Below are 24,092 nucleotides of genomic sequence, written 5' to 3' on the forward strand. Positions count from 1 at the left end.
AGCCCACTCAGTCCTACTTCTTTTTCATCCAGTTGCTAAGACAAACCAATTTGTTTACATTTGTGGAAGATATTGCTGCCAGAAAATGATAATAGGTGTTTACATAGCACTTTTGTGCCTGGCATTGTAAGATATTTACATGCCAGACATGCTATCAATTTGTATGCCCCTTTATGCATCAGCCATCATTCTAGAGGACATGCTTCCATGTTGATACTCATTTAAAAATTTATGTATGGCTGAACTACTTGAGAGAGAATTGAGTGTCTATTGCTCTGTTTTACCCACATTGTTCCATATATTTCATGTTATAGCAAACTTGGATCATGATCCAGCACATGTTATTCATTTTAAGGACACTTTTAACTGCAGATTGGACAAAACATGAAGAAGGTACCATTGTGAGATTTTGAGAGATAGCTACAGCACGGTTTAAGAATCTGAAGTGCCTTCCAAAATCTGAGAGGGATGAAGTGTGGAGGATGTTTTCAGAACTCTTAAAAGAGAAATACTCTGATGCAGTAGCATCTGACTCAGATGATGAAAATGAGTATGCATCAGTCTTCACTGCTTTGGGTTTTAATTGAGCATAACCTGTCATCAGCATGGACACACATCCTCTTGAATAGCAGTGTGAAGCATGGAAGAACACATGAATCTTTAGTGCATCTAGCACATAAATATCCCGAGATGTCAACTACAATGATACTGTCCGAACGTTTATTCTCATAAACAAGAAGCAGGCAGCACTATCCCCTTTCAAAATAAATTTGTTTGAGTAATTGGCTAAACAGTAAGTAGGACCAAATGTTTTACATTGTTTTGTTTTTGAATGCAGTTATTTTTGTACATAATTCTGCATTTGTAAGTTCAACTTTGAGGATAAAGTTGAATTGAAAAATACTATTTTGTTTTTTTACAGTGCAAATTCTTGTAATAAAATAAATATAAAATTATAATTGAAATCAATATATTTGAAAATGTAGAAATCATGAAAAATAGTTAAATAGTATTATATTATTAGTGAGTAAAACAATTAATCATTAATTTTTAATCATGTGACTAATATTGATATTTTTAAAATTGCTTGACAGGCCTATTCTCCATACATATTCCATACACCATACATACTCCATAGGCTTGAGCTCCATGTGCCCTGGCTCAGATCCTGCTTCTCCTTCCCTATGTCAGGGTTAATGGTGTTGGATTCCAGTTTTCTCTTTACAATCCATGCAATAGTACAGGGATTATGCATTGTAATCCAATTAATTCTCCTCTGTGGGGAACCTTGCAGAACAAGAGGCAATTGCTAGTAGGCCCCATCGCAGAACAAGGAGATAAAAGAATGTTGGATTTCAGATTGCAGTAAAAAGCTGAATTTCATAGAATCTTCAGAAATTATGCAGTTGTTTAATTATGAGAAGTCTACATGGCCCAATCTGAGATGAGTGAGGCAAAACAAATATCTCAGAGCTATTGTTGCAGTTTGCAGTGTGTTCATACATGTGAGGTTTTCGCTGCATCAGTGAAGGAGAAACTTAAAAAACAAAAATGGAAGCTGAGATTCTGCAGCAAAACTCGGGAAGCACAGGGTGCATTCTGCAGAAAATTCCATGGTGGTGAAACATTTGGATCACTGAACTTTGTTTTGCAAAAGCTGGACTCTCGTCAGGCATTCGTATGGGGATTATAAGTAAGTGGCTCTCTTACTTAAGAAGTTATTTTTGAAGGGGTTAGGAGCCTGACCTCATCCACTTTTTAGACATATACAACATCCGTGGCCTCTTACTTTAAGCAGTTTTTCATAAGAACTTTAGTCATTGCCATGATAGTAACTAATTATTAGTCTGGCTGGGTAGCCCATCCTCTATAGTGGCCCATCAGGATATTTCATAGAAAGGAACATAGTAACTTTTTACAAATGTTTGTTCATTTTCCTTTGTTCCTTATGCAGACACATGTATCAAGAGTGGGGTGTTCTTTTTGCTTCCCTCTGGGGCATCAGTTTTCCCCCTGAGATCTAAGGCCCTTGCAATTTTTATTGTATGCTAATTAGTATAACTGCCAGGTGACAGACCATTGATTTATATAATGATATACAGGCAGTCCCCGGGTTACATGGATCCGACTTACATCAGATCCCTACTTACAAACGGGGTGAGGCAACCCCGCACTAGCTGCTTCCCCCCAGCAGACCAGGGAGACGCAAAGCTAGCACCCCTCCCAGCAGACCAGGGAGACGTGGAGCGGCTTTTCTCAGCAGACACCTCAGCTTGAGAATAAAGGACTGAGGGAAGTGAGGTGTGGGAGAATAAAACTGAGCTCTGGAGAAATGTTTGGCTAGAGTTTCCCCTACAATATGTACCAGTTCCGACTTACATACAAATTCAACTTAAGAACAAACCTACAGTCTCTATCTTGTACGTAACCCGGGGACTGCCTGTATCTATCCCTTTATTATTACAGTCTAGCATAGCCTTCAAATTTTTACTGGTGATGTGCATTGCTTAAACTTGCCACTAGGACTCCCTGAACTTTCTGCTACCTATATACCTATAGTAAGTCAGAGTCACCATCATCAACATTCCTACTCTGATCTTGTATCTTCATGGGATTTTTGAGGCTCTTCTCCAGATTCAGAAGATTCTAATCCAGACACTTAGCTGGTATCTGCTTCACACAGGTACTCAGATTTGAGGATTATTTTCCTGAAGAAATGTCTTGATTCATTTCAACATTCTTCATTGAACACTCAAGAATGTTTTAATTGTGTTTATTCTTTAAAATGGTCATCTTAGTTGGAATAAAATTGCGACAGCTGCCTAAGTTTGCCATCGCAGCTGTTCAGTGCTACTCACTCTGATCCAGCTCATCATCCTGTTGGATGTGGCTTCTATATTTTCCTCCAAAGATGTTATATCCCACATGGATTATTTCAGATATGCATTTGACAGATGATCAGTCTTCCTCTGTATCATGGGAAGTGCTCCAGGCAACAAAGATGGTGCAGGTTCAGTGACTGAGGGAAGGAAAGCTATGTTTTGAAAAAGGCCTCTAATCCCTTTGTTTTTATTTTTAGAAATGATAAAGTTTTGTCTGTGGGTACAGGGGGTCTGCTCCAGTAAATTAAAGCACAAACAGCTTCTGCTCTCTAAATTGCATAGGTTTAGTAGTTTCTTCACAGTGGTCATCTCTGGCTCTTCTATAATTCGGTATTCTGATTTCTTGTATCCAAATTGTCACTTACCCTGACATTCTATATTAATTTAACACATTTAAGCTTTTTTTGTGTCCATTTGATTTTAGTTTTCTGTGCTGTTTAATCTAAGTAATTTCCGACTGCCATTCCACATGCAATTAAAAGACCTGCAGTAATAAGAATAAAGCATCATAATTCCCTTTCCCTTTTTTAATTTCCTTTATGCAGGTTTGATGGTTGGAAACAAAAGAATTCTAAAATGATATTCACTCATGTAGCTCATCTCTGAGCTATTTTTAGGATGCACTAGATAGGGAAGGAGAATGAACGGGTGGGAGGGGGCGTTTGTGTAAAAAACAGTGAGTTAAATCTAATGCAGTCTCAGCTGTCTGAGTGAGAGCGGCTGTGACAGCGCCCCAGTTTGTATATTTGTGTGATAATGTTACAGGTTGCTGATGTCATTCTTGTTGCTTGGCAACTGTTTTTTTTTTCCCCTCTAGTTCACAGAACAGAGTCCTCATTAGTGTCAAGTAGACGATGTTACTGATGATTTGAGAACAGGAAGCCCAGAGTTAAGCCCCATGAATCTAGTTTATGGGAAGAATAATCTTTTGCAAAATTTAAGGCAGCCTTGATTAAGGTTTTCCTGAAGAGAGAGGGGGGGTAGAGAGAAACAATTTAAAAAATGTTAATCCCTGCTACAGAGAAATGTACCTAAATTACACAGTAATAATCTAATCATCCTATTCTATCTTTATAGTATAACTCTGCATAAAATATATAACGCTTTCTCAAAATGATTAAACAGTAAATGGCTAGCACTGAGATGTGTAATTACTTTTTATAACATCCATTTATGTCCATTAAGTATTTATCATGTATCAGTTATAGTATTACAACAAGAAGAGAAAATAAAACTGGGATTCAATTAAAGCATGAAAACATATTTTATAATCGTATGCATTGCATTATTGTATGCATCTTTAAATACTTAGGCCTAGTATCTGAAATCTTCAGAATAAGACAGAAAACACTCCTTACTCCTTATGTCTGAATATTTCAACAATCACTCTACTCTCTTCTATTTAACAGATATACTTTATTAACTTATTATTAACTCTGAGATAGAGGAGAGTGGTACACTTCCAAATTCCCTCAGTAAACTTCGGCTGCACTATGATTAACTTGGAGCACTACAAGATCACTGGAGTTTCATTTCAACCCTTGTAATAGCCAACAAATTCCAGTTAAGCTAGTTAGTATTTACCAAGAAGCTCAGTTAATTTCAGCCACAATTCTGATGTTCTCCAATTTTGGATATTCTATGAAATCCCAGAGGTGGCCTGTGCGTGTGTGCGTGCGTGCACTCATGTACATGTATTATGTACTATACAGTATTCAAATATATACTGTTTATATACTGGACTGTAAGAGTAAGGCAAAGTCCCATCTGTCTTATTTTAAGTATTTTTAAAGGTTTAAGCTCTTACTTTGTGACTGTACAGCAACTAGAACAAGGGAGGGTAGATTTTATTCTAAGATCTCTGCATGCGATCACTATACAAATTAATAATGACACTACCAAGAGCTTTGAATAAGAGTGGACAATCAATATCACATGTGACCATAGTCAGCAAAAATATTACATGCAGATTTTATGCAAGGGATGAGAATGTATGTGTATCAAGGAATCTCTTTTTGGTAAGATTTTTCAATTTCTATCTTTGCCCCCTCCATTCTTTGTTGTTTCTCTCTTTTCTATTTTGTGTCTTTGCTCTTTTTCCATTTTGCACACTTCAACACCTTTCCTCTGCCTCGTTTCTTTGTTTTATCAGTTAAATTTCTGTGTTTCTGAATGGAGATAATGAGTACAACCTTTGCAAATAAATGGATTGCCTTTTAAGGTGTCACATACAGTCCATCCCAATGAAGGATTCCAATTTCAGTTTTATGTGTGTGTGTGTGTGGAGAAACTTAGAATGATCAAAATGTTTATCCATGAGCTTAATGTTGTTCTTCTCTAAATATTTTTCACTCTCCTTTGTAGATTCAAGATAGGTTAAAGTATGTGATCTTAGGTTGACGTGACTCCAGAACACTAAGCTAACCTCATAAAGTTCTATGTGGCCATGTTCCGCATTTGCTGAAGCTTCTGTGGTTCTTTAAAGATACCTAGAGGAAGGGTACACGTCAGTAATTTAGACAGAGGTGACCAAGCAATCCTATTCCTTTACTAATTTATAGAGAATCAGCTCCTTGAAGTGTATCTCAAAATAGGAAGTCAGGTCAGAGCACTAAAATTATGTGCTCCTAATAACCTAATTCACTTGAAAGCCAGTCATCCACATTCTACGTAGCTGAAACTTTGTGATGCCTTTCAAACATAGTCTTAAATAGAGTGCGTTGCAATAATCCAGCCAGAAAGTGATAACATTTCTGTTCTGTTTCTCTGCCAAGTAGATCCATTCTCAGTTATGGTCATTAAGGTGAACGCAGACGGTCTTCAGCTGGCAAGATTCAAAATCACTTAATGTATGGACTACACCATAGAATACTAGAGCAAGATTTAAGTCTCCCTGCTAGATATTTTGTGTATGTTGGATAAACTTTGTCTTATCTTTATTATATTTCTTTTTAAAGAAATTTTGAAAAAGATCAAGACAAACTAATGAAAGAAGTCTCTGACAAAGTCAATTTAAAATCAAATGAAGCAGTCAACCTGAGTATTACTGTAAATGTATCATTAATGATGAATCTTGCTAAAAAAGCAGAATCCTACTGCTTATTCTTTCTGACGTTTTGTAGTGGATGTAATCCTATTTTTGGCAAGCTATGGGCACCTATCATCATGTTGGCACTTGCATTTCTAATAAAGAAGAGGAGGATATGGATGGATAAAATAGGGGAAGTAGCAGTTTTCAAAATCCTTTGATCTGTGTGTACCAAATCTCATAAATAGTCTGGAATTAAGCATAACATCGCCGCTGACATAATTATCAGAGTTCAAAGAAACATAAATAGAAAATAAATTCAGTAGTAGGATTGAAAGTGTGTCCTTATTTCACCTTATCTAATTGCGTCTAAAGAGTAAATTGTGTTTAATTCTAGACTTGCTTTCTGATAGATTTGGTGTTATATCCTGCAAATTCTTCAGTGTTTGTTTCTCTCTTGCTGCTTTCAATCTTATTGGACTTCCTTGTGGCAAAACCTTATTCAGTGTGCTAGGATGGAGTGTAGCCTTTCAGAAAATTGAATCTTTGACAGTAAATTTTACTTCATTTGCTGACCCGCTGAACAGTGCAAAGAAGGACAGAGGATGGAATGAAGAACTTCTCATAGTGGTAGGCACCAAATTCAAAATAACTTTTACTAAATATAATTGTTCACCAGCAGTTTTCTTGGTAATAAAGTGTATAGTCACAGGTTAGTAGGTGACCTATATGCATGCATGTCTGTCTTACTGTTTCCCTAACCTTCCCTCCTGTATCAAAAGAATGAAACACGTGCAAGCTTCATGGAAAATATTTGAAAACATAGCAGTAGAGGCTCAAACTAAATGTATACCTGAAAATTTAAAAAAATAACCTGCAAGAGGTACAAACTCCCACTATGGTTAAACAGCAGAGTAAAAGAGATGGTAGGAGGAAAAAATCCTTTACAATTTGGAAGCCAAATCCTACATAGGAAAGGAACATTCTTTTACACTTGTCCAAATTTATAATTAGGAATGTCTAACAAGAATTTGAAGAGCTGCCAACAAAAAATAGAAACAGAAAAAATTGTAAGTACATCATATGAAGGAAGACTGCCAAACAGTTAGTAGGGTCACAGAGTAATCAAGGTGTTTAAGGAGCACTCAAGGAAGGCAAAGATGTTTTGGAGACACTAAGGCAATATCTACACTAGTGACCTTACTAACAGTGGCACAGCTGTATCATGCAGCAAATGTAAGAGAGCTCTTCTGTTGACATAGTAAAACCACTTCTATGAGCAGTGGTGGTAGTTATATTGTCAGGAGAAGGTCTTTGTTCTGACATTGTGCTGGAACCCCAGTGCTTCTGTGGATGTCACTTATGATATTTAAGGGGTGTTTTTTACACTTGTGAGCAGTGCAAATTATGCTGTTCAAAGTGGTCATATAGAAAAGCCCTACATGAATTCTTTGCATCAGTCATCACTGCAGAGAGTATGAGGGAGATTCTCACACCTGTGCCACTCTTTTAGGTGACACCAAGATTGAAGTGTCAGTAGAGGAGGTTTTGGAACAAACTGATAAGTTCCCAGAACCACACATTCACCTAAGAATTCTGAAGAAATGCAAATATGAAATTACATAACTACAAATGGCTATATGTAACATGTCACTTAAATCAGCTTCTGTAGTAGATGACTAGTAGCTAATGTAACACTAATTTTTTAAAGGTTCCAGAGGTGATCCTAGCAATTTCAGGAAAACAACCTTAATTTCAGTACAAGGCAAATTGGTTGAAACTATAGTAAAGAACAGTATTATCAGATGCAGATTACAGTTTTGGTAAAGAGACTCACCAATGTACTAGAATTATTTGAGGATGTTAGCAAACATGTGAACAAGGATGATACAGTGGATATAGTATACTTGGACTTTTGGGAAGTTCTTGACAAGGTCCTTCACCAAAAACTCATTAACAAATTAGGCAGTCATGGGATAAGAGGGAAGCTAATCCTCTTATCAATAACTGATTAAAAGGTAGGAAACAAAACGTAGAAATAAAGAATCAGTTTTTAAAACTGAAAGTGGTAAATCGAGGATCTGTATTTGGACACATGCTATTCATTATATTCATCAGTTATTGGCAAAAAGATAAGAGATGGAAGTTTGCAGAAGTACTCAGATAGATAAATCCAGAGCTGACTGTGAGAAGTGACAAAGAGATCTCATAAAATTGGATGACCAGGTAACAAAATGGCAGGTGAAATTGAATGTTAATAAATACAAAATTATGCATATTGGAAAAAAATAATCTCAAATACATATACAAATTTATGGGGCCTAAATCAGCTGTTATCACTCAAGATAGGGATCTTAGATTCAGTGTGAATGGTTCCCTGAAAACATCTCCTCAATGTGTAGTGGCAGTCAAAAAAGCTAACAATGTGGGAAACCATTGAGAAAGGGATAGATAATAAAAATGCATATATCACTGTATCACTATATAAATCCATGTTACTCCCACACCTTGAATAATGTGTGCAGTTCTAGTTGTCCCATCTCAAAAAAGACATTTTAGACTTGAAAAAAATACAAAGGATTATAAAAATAAGGAGAAATATGTAAGGGTACGTCTACACTACAGCATTATTTCAAAATATCTAATTTTGAAATAGTTATTTTGAAATAAGATATTTCAAAATAATGTGTCTACACACAGTGCATTTCAAAATAGCATTTGGCTATTTTGGGTGCGGTGCAGGGCTCACAGTGCCCCCCGGTGTTGCTGTTGGCACCCCTCCACTGCACGGGTGGTCCTGCGGAACCCTCGGGTATGGGAGCATTTCCCGGGCAGGGTGGTGTGCCCTGTACGCGCAGCTTGTGCGGCTGTGGAGAAAGAAGAGAAATGGTCAGTTCTTCCTGGGGACACAGTGGGTGAAGCCCAGCCCCCCTCTGCAAGGTGAGGATGACTGTTTCCATCAGAGCTGATGTGCTTGCACAGACTCCATGTTCGGAATGTCCTGCTATCCCCAGGAGTGGGAGCTTCCCCAAGACTGCACCCATGCCCCTGTGCTGTGCTGTATATAGTGTGTGTGTGGGGGGGGGGGGGGGGCGTGTCCCCTGCCTCTGTGTAGAGTGGCCTTGTGGTAGGAGGGCGTCCTGCTGTGTCCCACCCTGGAGTTAGGAGAATGTCATGCCTCTTCACACACGTGTGTGGCTAACAGGGTAAGGCCCTGTGTGGCAGCCAGCTGGAACCACATGCCCAGGTGTGGCATGGCATATGCTTGCACATTCACACGTTGCTGCATGATCTGTGGACAGCAAGGCCCACACGTGCAGTCCCTGGCTCCCCCTCCACCACTGCATAAGGGGACAGTGATGGCACTCACCTGTTGTTGCCTCCCTGGCCTCAGATAACACCAGCAGCAGGTCTGCTGGGGCAGCTCAGGAGTCCTGGTTGCTCAGCACACTCTGTCTGGTCTGCTGCGGCCCCTGGCTCTCCTCCTCCTCCTCCTCCTCCTCCTCCTCCTGGTCAGGGCCCTCTGCCCCAGGGCTGAAAACCACCTGGAGGGCACGGACCGTCCCGACCTCCAGGATGCAGTCCAGGGCGTTGAAATAGGGGCAGCTTGATTTGTGTGCCTCTGGTTGGGAGCTGCCCCCTATGGCCCTGGCATATGCCTGCCGAAGCTCTTTTATTTTAATCCGCTCCTGTTCCTGGGTGGTGATGTGGCCTTTGCTGGCCATGCTGGCAACTATCGTGCCATAGACAGCCGCATTCCTCTGTCTAGTGCGGAGATCATGGACGTTGGAGGATTCCCCCAAAACCTCAATGAGGTCCATGATCTCCGCACTGGACCAGGAAAGCGCTCGCCTTTTCCGTCCCCTTGCAGACTCCTGGGAGCAGGCAGACTGCTCCTGGAGAGAGGTGGAGGGCAGGCTGTCAGTGGCTTGCTGGCTCATATTGGGCCCACTGGGTCATGGGCAGGACAGACTGTTTGTTGGGCTGGCAGGCTTGGAGCTGGCACAGGCACTGTGGCCAGACTCTACCCCTTTAAGGGCTCCGGGAAGGATGGGAGGGAGAGCAGTTTTCTTGGTTGTGGCCAGAGTGGCCAGCAGGGCACCCTGGAAAGGGCTGAAGGCCTCCTATTTCGAAATAAGCGTCTACAGCGCTTATGTCAAAATAGCAATTTCGAAATTGGTGTTATTCCTCGTGGAATGAGGTTTACCAATTTCAAAATAAGCCCTCCGCTATTTTGAATTAATTTTGAAATAGCGGTTTGCTTGTGTAGACGCTATTAAAGTTATTTTGAAATAACGGCTGTTGTTTCAAAATAACTTTGCTGTGTAGACATACCCAAATAGATTCCACATGAGCACAGATTAAAAAGACTGGGACTTCTGTCTTAGAAATGATGTAACTAAGGGTGGTTGTGATAGGAGTTTATAATCATGTATGATGAGGAGACAGGGAGCATAGATGTGTTGTTCATCCCTTAATATAACACAAAAATGAGGAGTCACCCAATTAAATTAATATCAGGTTTAAAGAAACACAAAGAATTTTTTTTCTTTACATGATGGAATGCATGGAACTAGTTGTGAAGGGGTGTTGAAAGGCTGTTAGTATAATTGGTTCAAAAAAGAATTAGGATCACCGAGGTTAGATTCATCAGTGACTATTAGCCAAGAAAGTCAGGGAAACAACCATGTGTTCTGAGTGTTCTTAAATCGCTGACTTCTAGAAGCTGGTACTGGACGATAATTGCCCAGTTGTCTTCATTCTGTCTGAAGCATCTGACACTAGCCACTGTTGAAAGACAGGATATAGGGCTAGTTGGGCCATTGGTCTGACTCAATGTGGTCATTCTTATGTTCTTAAGAATTTCTACCCCTATTTGTTAGGCTCTTGCTCTCTCATACAAACCACATGTGCACATCAGAGACCAGCATTTGACCCAATGTAGAGTACATTCTAAAAAATTTACATTCACGAAGAGAACTAGTAAGACAATAGTGCACAGTAGCTGCTACTGAAATTGCATTACCCACTGTACTGAAAATACACATTCCTTATTTAGAATAGACAGAACACGGTTCAGTCTTGTTATTTTTTTTTATTTTGTAGTGAGTAAGTACAGAAATATAAATCAGTGTAATAGCACGGTTCACTTTTAGTTCATGTTGTTAGTTTTGTATATTGTGCATAAAAAGCACCAAGTGGATTCTAACTTATCCTTGAAGACATCATAAATTTCCCCCTCTCTAAGACCTTTGAACAGGAGGCCTCTGCAGTGACAAATTTATGTCAGTTCCTAGTGCACACTAATCATATCTGTGGATTAGGTTACTGTAATGTTCTATGCTGATTCCATTTTTCTGACAGAATCATTGCTTCACAGCTGTAGTAATTTTTCTTGTCAAAGGCATTCCCTATTTCTGTCAACTTGTGTATGAAGAGAAATTGGCTGGAGTTCACTAACTGCTGTCAACAATGATACTAATGGTAGAATTTATGAATATTTCTGTACTTGGCAATGTTGTGAGTAGGAAATATAAATTGGTTCACTGCGTTACAGACAGTCACATCCATAAAATTGCATTGAAACAATGATAAAATGGAGTATTGGATGGTTTCTTGAAACTCATAATGGAACATTCAGCCTTTTGCTGACAACTGTCTGTTACAAGTTCAAATGCGGCTTAGGTTGATAGGTACTGTAACAGTTTTTAGTGACAGAACTGCTATACAGAACATGTGAAATGATTTTAGCAGTCTCAGGCCACCTCCTAGAAGTGAAATAAAACAAAACGAGTCCTAAAATCAGTAATTTTCCAGGACCATCATGACCAGAGTCTTCCATGTTTCCCAGTCCTAGACCTAACACTGAATATATTCACCTTGCAACCTAGACCAGTCTTACATTGTTTCCCAGGAATTCAACATGGGTGTGTGGGAGGTCTTCCACCATTCTCATAGCAGGGCGACACTATATTTGTGGCTCTCTTGGCTACAGTAATTCCACTGGGGTGATGTCAGCAGAGCTACTTTAACTCCCACAAAATCATTTGTTTAGGTTTGTAGATGCTGAATCCTACCTCTTCTGGGACGGGCCCGAGGTTTCCTGAAGATGGGAATGGAGGAGGCCTTGGTTGCTCTAATAGGAGTTTTGTGATGGTTATTATGTTATAGGAGTGGTATACTGTCTGTGGCCCAGGATATCCAGCCCTGAGTTCCTAGTTCCCTATGGCTATCCTCCTCCAATCCCACATTTTTCATCCTGACAGGATTGTACAGCAAGGCTTTCAAGCCTGTATTTTGCTTCCCTGCATGTTTGCTGCTCACTATGTTCCTTTCTTGCCTAAGCCCATATCTGTTGTTGGTCTGTCAGGGGTGAGCAAGAGAGCTTCTGTGGGTCGGATTTGGCCTGCCAAGTGAGTTGATCCAGCCCATGGATGCCCTGCTGCTCCCCCACCCCCATGCCAATCAGGGCCTAGGAAGGGGGAGCATGTGAAGTCTCCTCCCCCGCCAGGAGCACGCAGTGCTTAGAGTGAACTGCCAGCTGTTCAGCTGGTGATTCACTCTAAGTGCTGCATGCTCCTTGCAGGGCGGGGGCAGGAAGCAGCGACTTCATGCGTTCCTCTGCCCCAGGCCTTGATTGACTGCAGATGGGGGAGGTGTGTAAAGTCTCCTCCCACCCTGCAAGCGGCACAGGCACCTAGAGGGAACTGCCAACTGTTCAGAACAGCTGGTGGTTCTCTCTAGGAGGGGGTGGGGGCAAAGAATTCATATGGTCCCTCACCCACTAGTTAAGGGTTTCACCCATTATTACTTCCCTTTTTTGTTCCTTTTGTCATTTCAGCCTGTCTCCGACTTACGAACCGGTTACAGACCAAGCAGTTGCTCGTAACTCAGTTTGTTCGTAAGTCGGACCCCATTGAGTTACATGCGACCGCGCTGTTCATAAGCGTGGATCACGTTCGTAACTCGGGGGCCACCATTTACAACATTTTTGGTCGTAATTGCGAACGGTCGTAAGTAGACCGTTTGCAACTCGGGGACCGGCTGTACAGCCCTGAACATTTTTTTTTTCTTCTCCTTTTAGTCTGTGCCTGTTCCCTTCCCTTCCAGTCTTTCTTTCAGCCCACGTGAAATGTTCAGTTTTACATTCTCCCAAACTTTTCTGACCTGTTCTCCCACTGCTCTTCCAAATAACCTCTGTGGCTTTTCTGTTTGCCTCCTATAGCCAGCATCTGAGTCAGGCTACCTTAAGGTGGGATTTATTTCCAAAACTTGGCATGCTTTTCTTGCTGGCCATAGCTTGACCTTGGTGCAAATTGGACTGGTTTGCTTAGTTTGAAAAATTGGATGAGTTGAAATTCCAGTGATTGCCATCAGCATCAATGACCAAAACTATTCGACATCAGCTCATTTTGGGCCCTGCATATGTGGTAAAGCCAGTAGACTTGAACAAGGATCTTTTTAAATTTTCTGTATTAATCTCCACCAGAGCTGTTAACTCTTGTAAGAATCTGGCAACCTGGAAAGCCTCTGTAGCAAGAATACAGACTTAGGTTCCTTCCAGAATGGCTGCTGAAGAGCAATACTCCTGTAAACACAGACAACCCTTGTAGTAGTTTTATTGTGAATATTGTAATTGTTTTAATTAACCTCCTCTCCTCCTCCCAAGCTCCTGGAGTTATAAGATGACATCAGAACTACAGCTTTCATTTTAATACAAATAAATTCCTACCCAGGCTGGGTGGGGAGATGGATCTTGAAAATCTGAGCACTAAAGATTCATATCAAATATCATGCTTTTTGGGGCCTTACTCATGATTTGTTGAATACTTTGGGACAGTAATATTGAAATAATGGCTTCCTGCCCCCAGCACTCCCTTCAAGTTTATTTTTGGTGGCTTTAGACATTTAAGTTATGGCTACATTGCTGTCATGGGATTTGATTGCAGCTCATGTGCATGCATCTGAGCTAGCTTTAATCTAGCACTCCATGACTGCAGCACGGCCACACTTATTGTATACTGTTACTACTACATACTTTATTTTTCCTTTCTTCACCAAGTAGCTGCAGCATGTAGATTCCCAAAGAGGTTTCTCAATAAGAACCCTCAGCAAATACCCCTGTACTATCTGGTGCATTTCCAAATAAAGTAGTGATCCATTGTTCCATAACATGGGCTGCTTGCTGATCTTCCTGCAGAGTAGCATGACATTGAGAAATATTGCAGTTGTCTGCTTTTTGAGCCTCTCAAGGGATATCTTTTCTCAGTCCCATATTGAATTTTGCATACAGGTGGTCAACTTTGTGAAGGCTTTGCACAACTGCATTCCTCTGTATGTAACACCATGAATTTTAAATGTTTCATCTGACTGATTCCAAGCTATGCAGTAAATATTTTAGGCCCCAGTGTGCTGATTTACAAGGAAAATTGAAAAACTGAAAGGAAGAAAATGAGAGACATTTAACCCCTGCTATTTGCTTAGCACAACAACCATTTCAACTTTCTCTCCAATTGTCTATAAATCAAATGGAATAAAAGCACCCATTAGTATCGTCCAGAATGATGGTTTCCCATTTCATCTCTGCTCATCCTGCTAATATTTTAACACGTTGACACCCTGAATGACTTATGTCACAGATGGACAGAAAAATGAGGAAGAAGAAATGGGTGTTGGAAGCCTACAGAGAGCCTCTGGAATAGAGGGATCTTTGGTATACGGGATGGAATGAGACGTACAATCCATGATGAGAGGGAATTTATGGGATCTAGTATAGGGGAAATTAAGGTTCACACAGAGTCTATGCCATGAGGCAAGAATTGGGGAGGTCTCAGAGTTTCTGGCATGGATGGGGGAAGTAGAAATGAGGACACACAGAGCCATTGAATGGAAGTGAGGGAGCCAGGGAGACACATAGAACCCCAGGCATTATGGAGAATGTTGGGGGAGTTAGAAGGCATCCCTGAAATGAAGGGGAATGTGAGGATGGCATACTAGTAACTTGTTGAGTAGAATGGAGGAATGCTCGTGTGTGCAGTCAGCTCAGCCTACAGAAGCTATGAAATGTGCAGTTGTCTAGTGATATACACCCTGCACAGAAAGCCCTAGCATAATCTAAACAGAGATGTAGAATAATAAGACAAGGCTGGTTTAGTATGTTTTCTAGCGAATGTTCCTCTTGATGATTTTGATTGATGCATCAATTTTTAAAATATATATGATAAAATAATCTTATGTAGCAGTCCTCTCATCTATAGATACTTGAAAACATGTAATTTATTGTTCCACAGCAGAATAAGCTATAGGTTCCTTTTTACTTAGTACAATACAGATTTTTTTTTAAAACTGTTGATGAATGGAAAAGTGGCCTTTTGATGCACGCTGACATCTGTGGTGCATTTGCATTCACTGCATATTATAAGAGTCCAGTGAATTCTAAATCTTTCATTGCTCATCTGGGAATGTATTGTCAATGTTTCAAACTAGAAATCAAGCTGTCATCAATAAGTACTTAATGCCGCTATGTACAAGCTGCAACTAACATAGTTTCCTTCCATTACATAACAGAAACTGGATCTGCAATTACTGCTTCCTGTGTTGGTTTGGGAAACTCTACAACACCTCCACCAGGACAGGCAGGAAAATCAGTGCCAGGATACAATGGTAAGAGTGTGCAGTGTATATCAATAGGAGAGGAAGTTGCTCACGCTACTGAGAGCGAGCTCGGTGCCTAAAAAGGTCAGGCCTTAAGATTATAGTTATTCTTTAACAATCTAGGGCCAATATTGGTCTCTGTTCCATCAGTTTCTCATCTCTCTGGCTTAAGTGGCTATTTAACTGGGTGAATGTCCATGTGACATAGAGTCAACATTGCAATTCCTCACCATCTTTTTATTTTTCCTTCCTCCTCATCTTGGGTGGGAAAAAGAAACATGATTTGGGAGGTGGCACATCCTGGAGCTCAAAGTATATATATTACAAATTGGCACAATTTAGAGCATCCATGATGCTGCTCCATGTTGCTCCTTGGAACCAGCCTAGTGGCCTCTGGATTGATGTAAAGCCATTTTTGTCTCTCTCACATGCACGCATGCAACTTTTTGACCTATGTCAGGAGCAAAAGCATTAGTTCTTAATTCTGGCTCCAATTACAAGTACAATTAAAATTACAGCGATTATATGGGTTTTAATTTATCCTGTATTCCTAGAAAATGCTTGCATCTTTCAGGAAGTGCTCCAAAACTCATAAGGTCAGCCACTTAGCAATCTGTCTTATTAGAAAACATTCCTTCCCACCTTTCAACTGTCAGTCTGAGTCGGCATTCCTTGTGCACCCAACATTTCTCTGCTACACAGAAATTTGAAAGTGCATGAAGAACTGGTTGTGGCAGTTGTCACTATACTGTTGAGTCTGAAGGTTTGCAGTGCCTACATACAATTGGGCAATGGATATTACCAAACACTGAGTGTTTGAAACGGAAATCTGCCATAATCTACTGTTAAATTATAGTCAGCAGGTTTTTAGTGTTTAGGAAAAATAGTGTTAATAGTGCTCATCGTTATGACCAGTGGAAAGGAACTAGTAGCTAGACTGTGTAGCTCAGTAGTGCTTTGAGAACATGCTGCCACACCTGTAGTTTACATCTAGGACTACATGTGTTATTTATAGGCTTACTGGTTTTTCTTAGAGCTTAATTGTGTATATATATGTTTAAGAAACAAACTGATCTGATCTTATTTCTGCACAACAATTAAATATAAAACCTCACCTGATTTTAAGTATATAAAGATGATTCTTCATGTGAAATCTGTGACCTCTACAAATATTAAATGAACTAAAAAGCAACATAGCTTATTTGTAGTCACCTCACATCCCCATTCATTTTATCAAACAAGACAGTGTTTGTGTTCAGACTTGTAAAGGGGCTCATATTTGAGAGAGATGTTAAGAACACTATGTTTCAGTATCTGTGCAGCATTTTTATTTCTAGCTGTAAGGAATTGTAGGCTGTGAACCAGCATAGGTCATAAAAAAGAGAGCTTTCATTGTTTGGAAGGTATTTGCATGCTGAGTGCACAGCTATGAGATTAAGAATTCTAAAATATTTTTATACCTAGGAACTGATTTTGACCCAGAGTGTACAGGAATTACTCTAAGAAGGGAACATAATTAGATTTCTTTGAGGTCAAGCTATCTACAGAAGTGTTCACATTTTTGAGGAGAGTTTGGCTGATTTTTGTCTACCAAATAGAAGCAAACATGAACATTAAAAAAAATAAGTTGTTGAAACTGTGGTATGGGCAAGACTGTTACATGAATCCTGCTACATGAATCTGAGTTTTTCAAGTCTAACTTGATGGATTTTTCTTATGTTACTTGAACAGGTGCAAGCAACAATTAGTGTTTTACAGAATTTGTAGTCGCCCAAGAGAATGAAAGCTTCTTGTTAACATCCCTCGAATAGAGGAGACAGGATGACTTTGGAGTTCCTATTCATCCTTCTCAGAACCTTTCTTAGGATAGCTTCTCTTTGTCTAATTAACCCTTCCAATTTTGGGGCCTGGCTGTTTTTGTCCTTATGCCAAGCCTCTGATCCATTGTCTGTGACTGGCTATGCTGGTGTTAAAATCACTGTCCTTTCTGAAGGAGTGGTTTCAGACAGTAAAGATCTAATTTCAGCAGTTATGGAGTCTGTGCATTGGATAGACACAATGGTACTTGAAATGTCTGTTGGCAGACATGGGTATTTCTGCTCTCTCCTCAATTCTCTTCATAATTGTTCAGGGTTGTTGTAGCAGGATGGCCTTGGCTGGATGTTACTATTTCAGATCAGGTCAACTGCACCTATGTTCCCTTCTAGGATCCCTTTAAGGCTTCCTGTCTCTCCACTGTCACCTCTCCTGGGCAGAGACCCACATCTTTTCCCCTCCAGTCCTGGACAGGTTTTCCCTGGCTGCATAGTTCCCTGAGTACACTGTGTTATGCCTGGGAAGCTGAACAGGCCAACATCCTACTCTCTGCTTTCTTTTCAGATGTTGTAAACGGCATAATTGCTTGTACTTACATATTACTACACCACTCTTCCTAAGCGAGCCCAAATAAAGTGAAAAGCATTACAGAGAAAACAATAGAGAAGACCCTACATACATGCTAATACTCTTAACAGCGATCACCCCAACTTGAGCAAAGATTCTAAAAGGAGTTAATCCTTCAAACCCCACCATGGGATTTTTCTGTGATTAAAATGGCCCTTTAAATAGGATCCTTCTGTCTGAGACACCTCCTGGAAAGTCTGTGGCCCAGGCAGCAGGATATAAATAGAAAGCATCCAGATACAGTCTTCAGCCCGATCAAAGTGTTAGGCAAGCCAGGTCCAACCCCGGGCCACATCTTGCCCAAACCTGATTTAAACCCACATCTGTCCTGTCTGTGAAGTCTTAATATGCCTCTCTTCACCACCACCCCTACTTGCTGTTTACAAGCATTAGCCATTCTTAATGGTGTATCTCTAATAGCCATTCTTAATTGTATATCCTATTTAATCAGTTAACCGATTAACATCTTAAATAGGGGAGGGGAGGTGACCATGGACAGGCTGGAGTGCTCCACCCCACCATGGGCCGGGGCTGCTGGGGCTGGGCTAAAGTGCGCTTCTCCAGCTGGGCTGGGCTTGCCATGAATGGTTGGTTAACCATAACTGGTAAGCAACACTCAGTTAAAGGTGATGCTTACTGGTTAACTTTTTAACCATTCACATCCCTATTCATTAAATATTATAAGCTAGGCCTCTGAGCAGTTAATACAGATAAGGGTACCACAGCCATGGGCAAAATGTTGTTTGTCATCGTTCCCTTGTTCTCAGGCAGTAGGGAAGTGATTCTAATAGATTTCCTAGATGAACACTGTAACCAATAGGAGGTTCTAGGCTCTGTCCTTGGGAACCTAAATTTTCCCTATTGAAATATAATCACATTACTAAAGATTGTAACAAAGGCATTGTGAATCAATGGAACGGGCATTGGAGTTGGTCTCTGGATCTTGTCCCAGCTATGACACTGACCTGCTGTGTGAGCTTGGTCAAATCACATATCACTTTACCTCATCTTTCTGTAGTATGAAAAAACACAGTCCTTCCCTGTCAGGATAGTGGTTTCACTGTGTAGAGTTTGTCAAATCAGAGACACATCTTGTGCATTTGGAAACAGACAGTTTCATTAATCCCATATCTAGTGGACTCCTTCAGTCTCTAATAACATTAGTTGCTATCACTTTGGGTGTGTCTACACAGCAAAGTTATTTTGGAATAGTGGCTGTTATTCCGAAATAACTATACGACCATCTACACAGCAATTCTGTTATTTCAAAATAACGGGCAGCTTATTCTGACTTCTGTAAACCTCGTTCTAGGAAGAATAATGCCTATTTTGAAATAGCTATTTCGAAATAAGGTGTGTTTAGATGCTCCACTTCCGCTATTTCGAAATAGCCCCTCACCAGAGCCATTCTAAGTTATTCCTCCTGGGGCTCTTAATCGAGATAGATGTCTACATTAGGGAAGCCTGCCTCAGACTAATTTTGAAGCATCCCTGCAGTGTAGATGTTCTATTTCAAAATGAACTATTTTGGAATAGCTATTCCAGAATAGCTTATTCCGAAATAACTGTGCACTGTAGATGTAGCCTTACTAATATTGATTATGACCTCACTGCCATACTTCTGAAAATGTTTTTTTTAATTGGAGATTCAGATTTCACTGGAGTTTTTTTTTTCCTTTTAAATTTTAGGGCCTCTACCCCTACCAGGTGCTTCTTTAGTTTAAGGCCTATGGTACTTGTGGCTGGGATGCAAACAGGAATCTTTAGCTCATCTATTTTGGTACTCAGAAAAATCTATAATTCCTTCTGTTGCCAGTGCCTTCTCCACACTAAGTGTGACATCAGTGGGCATTCATCAAATTAAGGTTTGTAGACATGATGAGTTAGTATTCAGCAAGTCCGGGTTTGAATCTACACTAGCTTGCTGTGTGGACCTGCTACTGTACAATAGATGTTCCATAGTGCTGTGTAGTAGGGATCTACCTAACCAGTTAGTGCATTGTAGCTTCTCAACCTGTCTTGCTTTGCACTAACTCTCCAGGTAGACCAGCTGTTAGAGATTGTCCTTGTCCATCTGAAAAGTACCAGTTACAGGTGAGAAAAATGATCTCTTCCTTTGTTACTTTGCAGTGATGGTTCTGGATGACAACAAGCAACCAGTGAAGGCCAAGACTTTAGGAAATATTGTGGTAAAGTAAGCAAGTCAAAACTTCCAAGGTGTCTTATAATTAAGAGGAGCTGACTTATATGAAAATGGTTGAGGAGAGCACATTATTAATTTTTGGCAAAGACGTAAATAGCAGTGGCAAATAAGGATGAGAGTAGAAGAGCCTGGCTGTATGTGGTGTTGATTTTTAGAAAGACCTCACTTAATCCTGCAACACTAATATGGGAGCACTCAACTCACCTAGTACAAAAGGGTTAAAACAAACTCATTCTGATAACTTGGTGCGTTTAACTGCTTTCCCCCTTCCCCCTTTATCACAGACTTCTTCGCTATGTTTCTTATTTGCCAGCATAAGAACAAGCCTAATTACTGTGATTCTAGAGAACAGAATTCTGGGAACTACTTCCATTGTTTACACTGCCACATCTCTGACTTCCTCCTGATTCAGTGGAGCTCTTCAGTGTCATAAAATTGTATGCTTAATTTATAGGAGAATGAATCAATGCTTGCTTGATGCTTCATTGTCCCTAACTGGCTAAATCTAATGCAGCATTTGCAAATTCTTCAGTGTAAAATGCTTGTTTGCTAATCCTAATAAAGCAAGAGCCCTTCTAGTGTCTGCAAATATGGTTTGTATGGAAAGGATGACTAGGACCCTTCCCCAGAATAACCATGGCTCAGATGGGGGACATGCATTGAAAGACTCCATAGGAAAAAGATTAATTGTTATGCTATACCTTCTGTTTGATAATACTTGACAGCACACTCTTTTCTCTCCAATCTGGTGTGTTTTGTCAACAGTAAAAGTCACTTTAAAATGCACTCCCTTTTTTATACTTTCCCAAATCACTCCTCAAAGGAGATTTTAGATACAGGGGCCTCATCTGAAAGCCACTCTAAGTACTGACTGCTTTTCTTATCTCCTTTTCTGCTTTCTCTTCGTCTTCAGTTTCCATTGTGTCTGCTCCCATGGCATATGCCAGTTGCATTTCTTGGTTGATTTACAGGTGAATGTTGGGGTTACTTTTGGTTAGTCAGGTACCCTTTGGTGACTTATTATCTAGTCTTACTTTCAGCAAATACATGTCCCTATGACAATGCATCAATCTACTGCTGTTTCAGTAAAATCTAGGAGAGGAGTGCATCCTTTAAAAGGCTGGTGAAGAACATATTGAAAGTTTAACATTGGAACCTTTTTGGCTAAATGACATCTACTTGCAATAGGCTCAAAAGCAACTAATTTCAGTTAGGTTTTGTTGGGAAATCTAGAGAGCAGGAGAAGGAGAACAAGAGCATAACTAAGACCATACATACTGGCTGTGTCTACACTGGCATGAATTTCCGGAACTGCTTAAAACAGAATAGTTTTCGTTATAAGTATTTCCGGAAAAAGAGCATCTACATTGGCAGGCTGCTTTTCTGGAAAAGCCCTTTTTCCGGAAAAGCGTCTGTGGCCAATGTAGACGCGCTTTTCCAGAAAAGCGCCTCGATCGCCATTTTCGCGATCGGGGCTTTTTTCCGGAAAAGACTACTGGGCTGTCTACACTGGCCCTTTTCCGGAACAGTGTTCCAGAATAAGGACTTATGCCGGGAGCAGAATAGTTTTTCCGGAATAGCGGCTGATTTTGTACAGTAGAGCGTCGTTGCTTTTCTGGAAATTCAAGGGCCAGTGTAGACAGCTCGCAGCTTATTCCGGAAAAGCGGCTGATTTTCCGGAATAAGTGGCCCAGTGTAGACACAGCCGAGGTGTTTGGAGCATTAGCTGGGGATATAGGAGATCTCTGGTTCAAGTCCTTATTCTACCCCCTAATTTAAAATATCAGTTTTAATCACAAAATGAACACTTTATAAAATAGGGCCATCAGAAACTATTCCTCTTAACACAACCCATTCGGTTGCTCGAGCAGCTTCTGCTCTGTGTGCTGCTGCATGCAGATATAAAGGGCAGAGCTGCTCCCATGCCCCTCAGTTCCTTCATGTCTCATGTGGCAGTTGTTGGAACCCCTGTTAATTACCAGAAGTTTTCTCTCTCTCCTGGGTGTCAAGTATAATAGTAGTAAATAATACATTAAATTTAAAATTTGATTGTTTTCCACGTTTGGGGGTTCTACCACCAGCAACGAGAAATGCTCTGGTTGCTGGGCTTCAAGCCCTGTGCGTCTACAAAATCTATGCTAGTGAGTGACATGCACAGTAAAGAGTATGGACAAAGGACATGTAAAAGAGCAGTTCCAGATTTGTTGAAAATTCAAGCTTAAAACAAAGAAGGCTAGGATGGGTAGGTTGAGGCTCTTCTTCGAGTGCTTGTTCATGTCAATTCCAATCAGTTGTACATGCGCTGTGTGCAAGAGTGTCAGAAACTTTTTCCCTTAGCAGCTCCTGTAGGGTTGGCTGTGGAGCCCCCTAGAGTGGTGCCACTATCTCAGCGTATGTCAACACTACAAAGTTAATTCGAACTAACGTCCCTTAGTTTGAATTAACTTTGATAGGTGCTACACTAGCGCTCCGCTAGTTCGAACTTAATTCGAACTACCGGAGCGCTTAGTTCGAACTAGGTAAACCTCATTGTACGAGGACTAAGCCTAGTTCGAACATATTAGTTCGAATTAAGGGCTGTGTAGCCCCTTAATTCGAACTAGTGGGAGGCTAGCCCTCCCCAGCTTTCCCTGGTGGCCACTCTGGCCAACACCAGGGAAACTCGTCTGCCCCCTCCCGGCCCCGGACCCTTTAAAGGGGCACGGGCTGGCTACGGTGCCCGTGCCAGGTGCAAGCCTGCCAGCACCCAGCCAGCAGACCCTGCACCTGGCACGGCTCGATCCAGCCACCCGATGCCCCCCAGCCCTCCCCCTCTTCCCGGGACCAGGCTGGCGGCTCCCGGGAGCTTGCCCAGCACCGCAAGAGGCGGGCACCCGCCTGGTCCAGTGCAGACATCGTGGACCTTGTCCACGACCTCCGCACTAGGCACAGGAAAGCGGCCATCTAGGGCAGGGGAGCTGCCAGCCTGGCCACCCAGGAGCAGGTGTGCATGAAAATCAAGGTGGTCCACTGAGACCCCTGACCCTGAGCCCTGAGCTTACAATGGCCGTACTGGGTCAGACCAAAGGTCCATTTAGCCCAGTAGCCTGTCTGTCAACAGCGGCAAACCCTAGGGACCCTGGAGGGGATGGACCAAAGACAGTGACCAAGCCATTTGTCTCATGCCATCCCTCTCCAGCCTTCCACAAACTTTGGGCAGGGACACCACTCCTACCCTCTGGCTAATAGCACTCCATGGACCCAACCTCCATGACTTGATCTCACGTCCCTTTAAACTCTGTTCTAGTTGTAGCCTTCACAGCCTCCTGCAGCAAGGAGTTCCACAGGTTGACTATTTGCTTTGTGAAGAAGAACTTTCTGTTATTAGTTTGAAGCCTGCTACCCATTCCTTTCCTTTGGTGTCCTCTAGTCCTTCTATTATGGGAACTAATGAAGAACTTTTCTGTATGCACCCTCTCTACCCCACTCGTGCTTTTATAGACCTCTATCATATCCCCCTTACATCTCCTCTTTTCTAAGCTGAGAAGTCCCAGTCTCTTTAGCCTCTCTTCATATGGGACCTGTTCCAAACCCCTCATCATTGTAGTTGCCCTCCCCTCTCCCACTCTCTCTCTTCCCCTCTCCCACCTCCTTTTCCCAGTATCCCCCAGTTTTGTTCAATAAAGAGAGATTCTATTTTTGAACACAATTGTCCTTTATTTTGTACATCAGGAAGGGGGGCTAGGAAGGGGTAAGTGGAAGGAGGTGAGGGAGCAATGGGGTATGAGCCCCGATGGGGAGGACTGGGCTGGCTCTCCGGGCTTCTGGGGGTGGAACCTCTCCTGCAGCCCCCCAATTGTCCCCTCTCCCCAGATGGCAGCCTGCGGCAAGTGCAGCCGGTCTG

General features: G+C 41.3%; 1 protein-coding gene across 4 annotated transcripts in view; it reads left to right on the forward strand.

The window, feature by feature from the left end:
• The window catches only part of ACSS3 (acyl-CoA synthetase short chain family member 3), a 126,654-nt gene that overhangs the window by 78,193 nt on the left and 24,369 nt on the right, over positions 1 to 24,092 (forward strand). For all 4 annotated transcript variants that reach the window (XM_006118478.4, XM_025182327.2, XM_025182328.2 and 1 more), the window contains 2 exons: positions 15,478 to 15,573; positions 20,137 to 20,200. In XM_006118478.4, the coding sequence (XP_006118540.2) occupies positions 15,478 to 15,573; positions 20,137 to 20,200 (160 nt within the window). The remainder of the gene's footprint in view (positions 1 to 15,477; positions 15,574 to 20,136; positions 20,201 to 24,092) is intronic.

Source organism: Pelodiscus sinensis, chromosome 1 (assembly GCF_049634645.1).
Source record: "Pelodiscus sinensis isolate JC-2024 chromosome 1, ASM4963464v1, whole genome shotgun sequence".
NCBI classification, from domain to species: Eukaryota; Metazoa; Chordata; order Testudines; family Trionychidae; genus Pelodiscus; species Pelodiscus sinensis.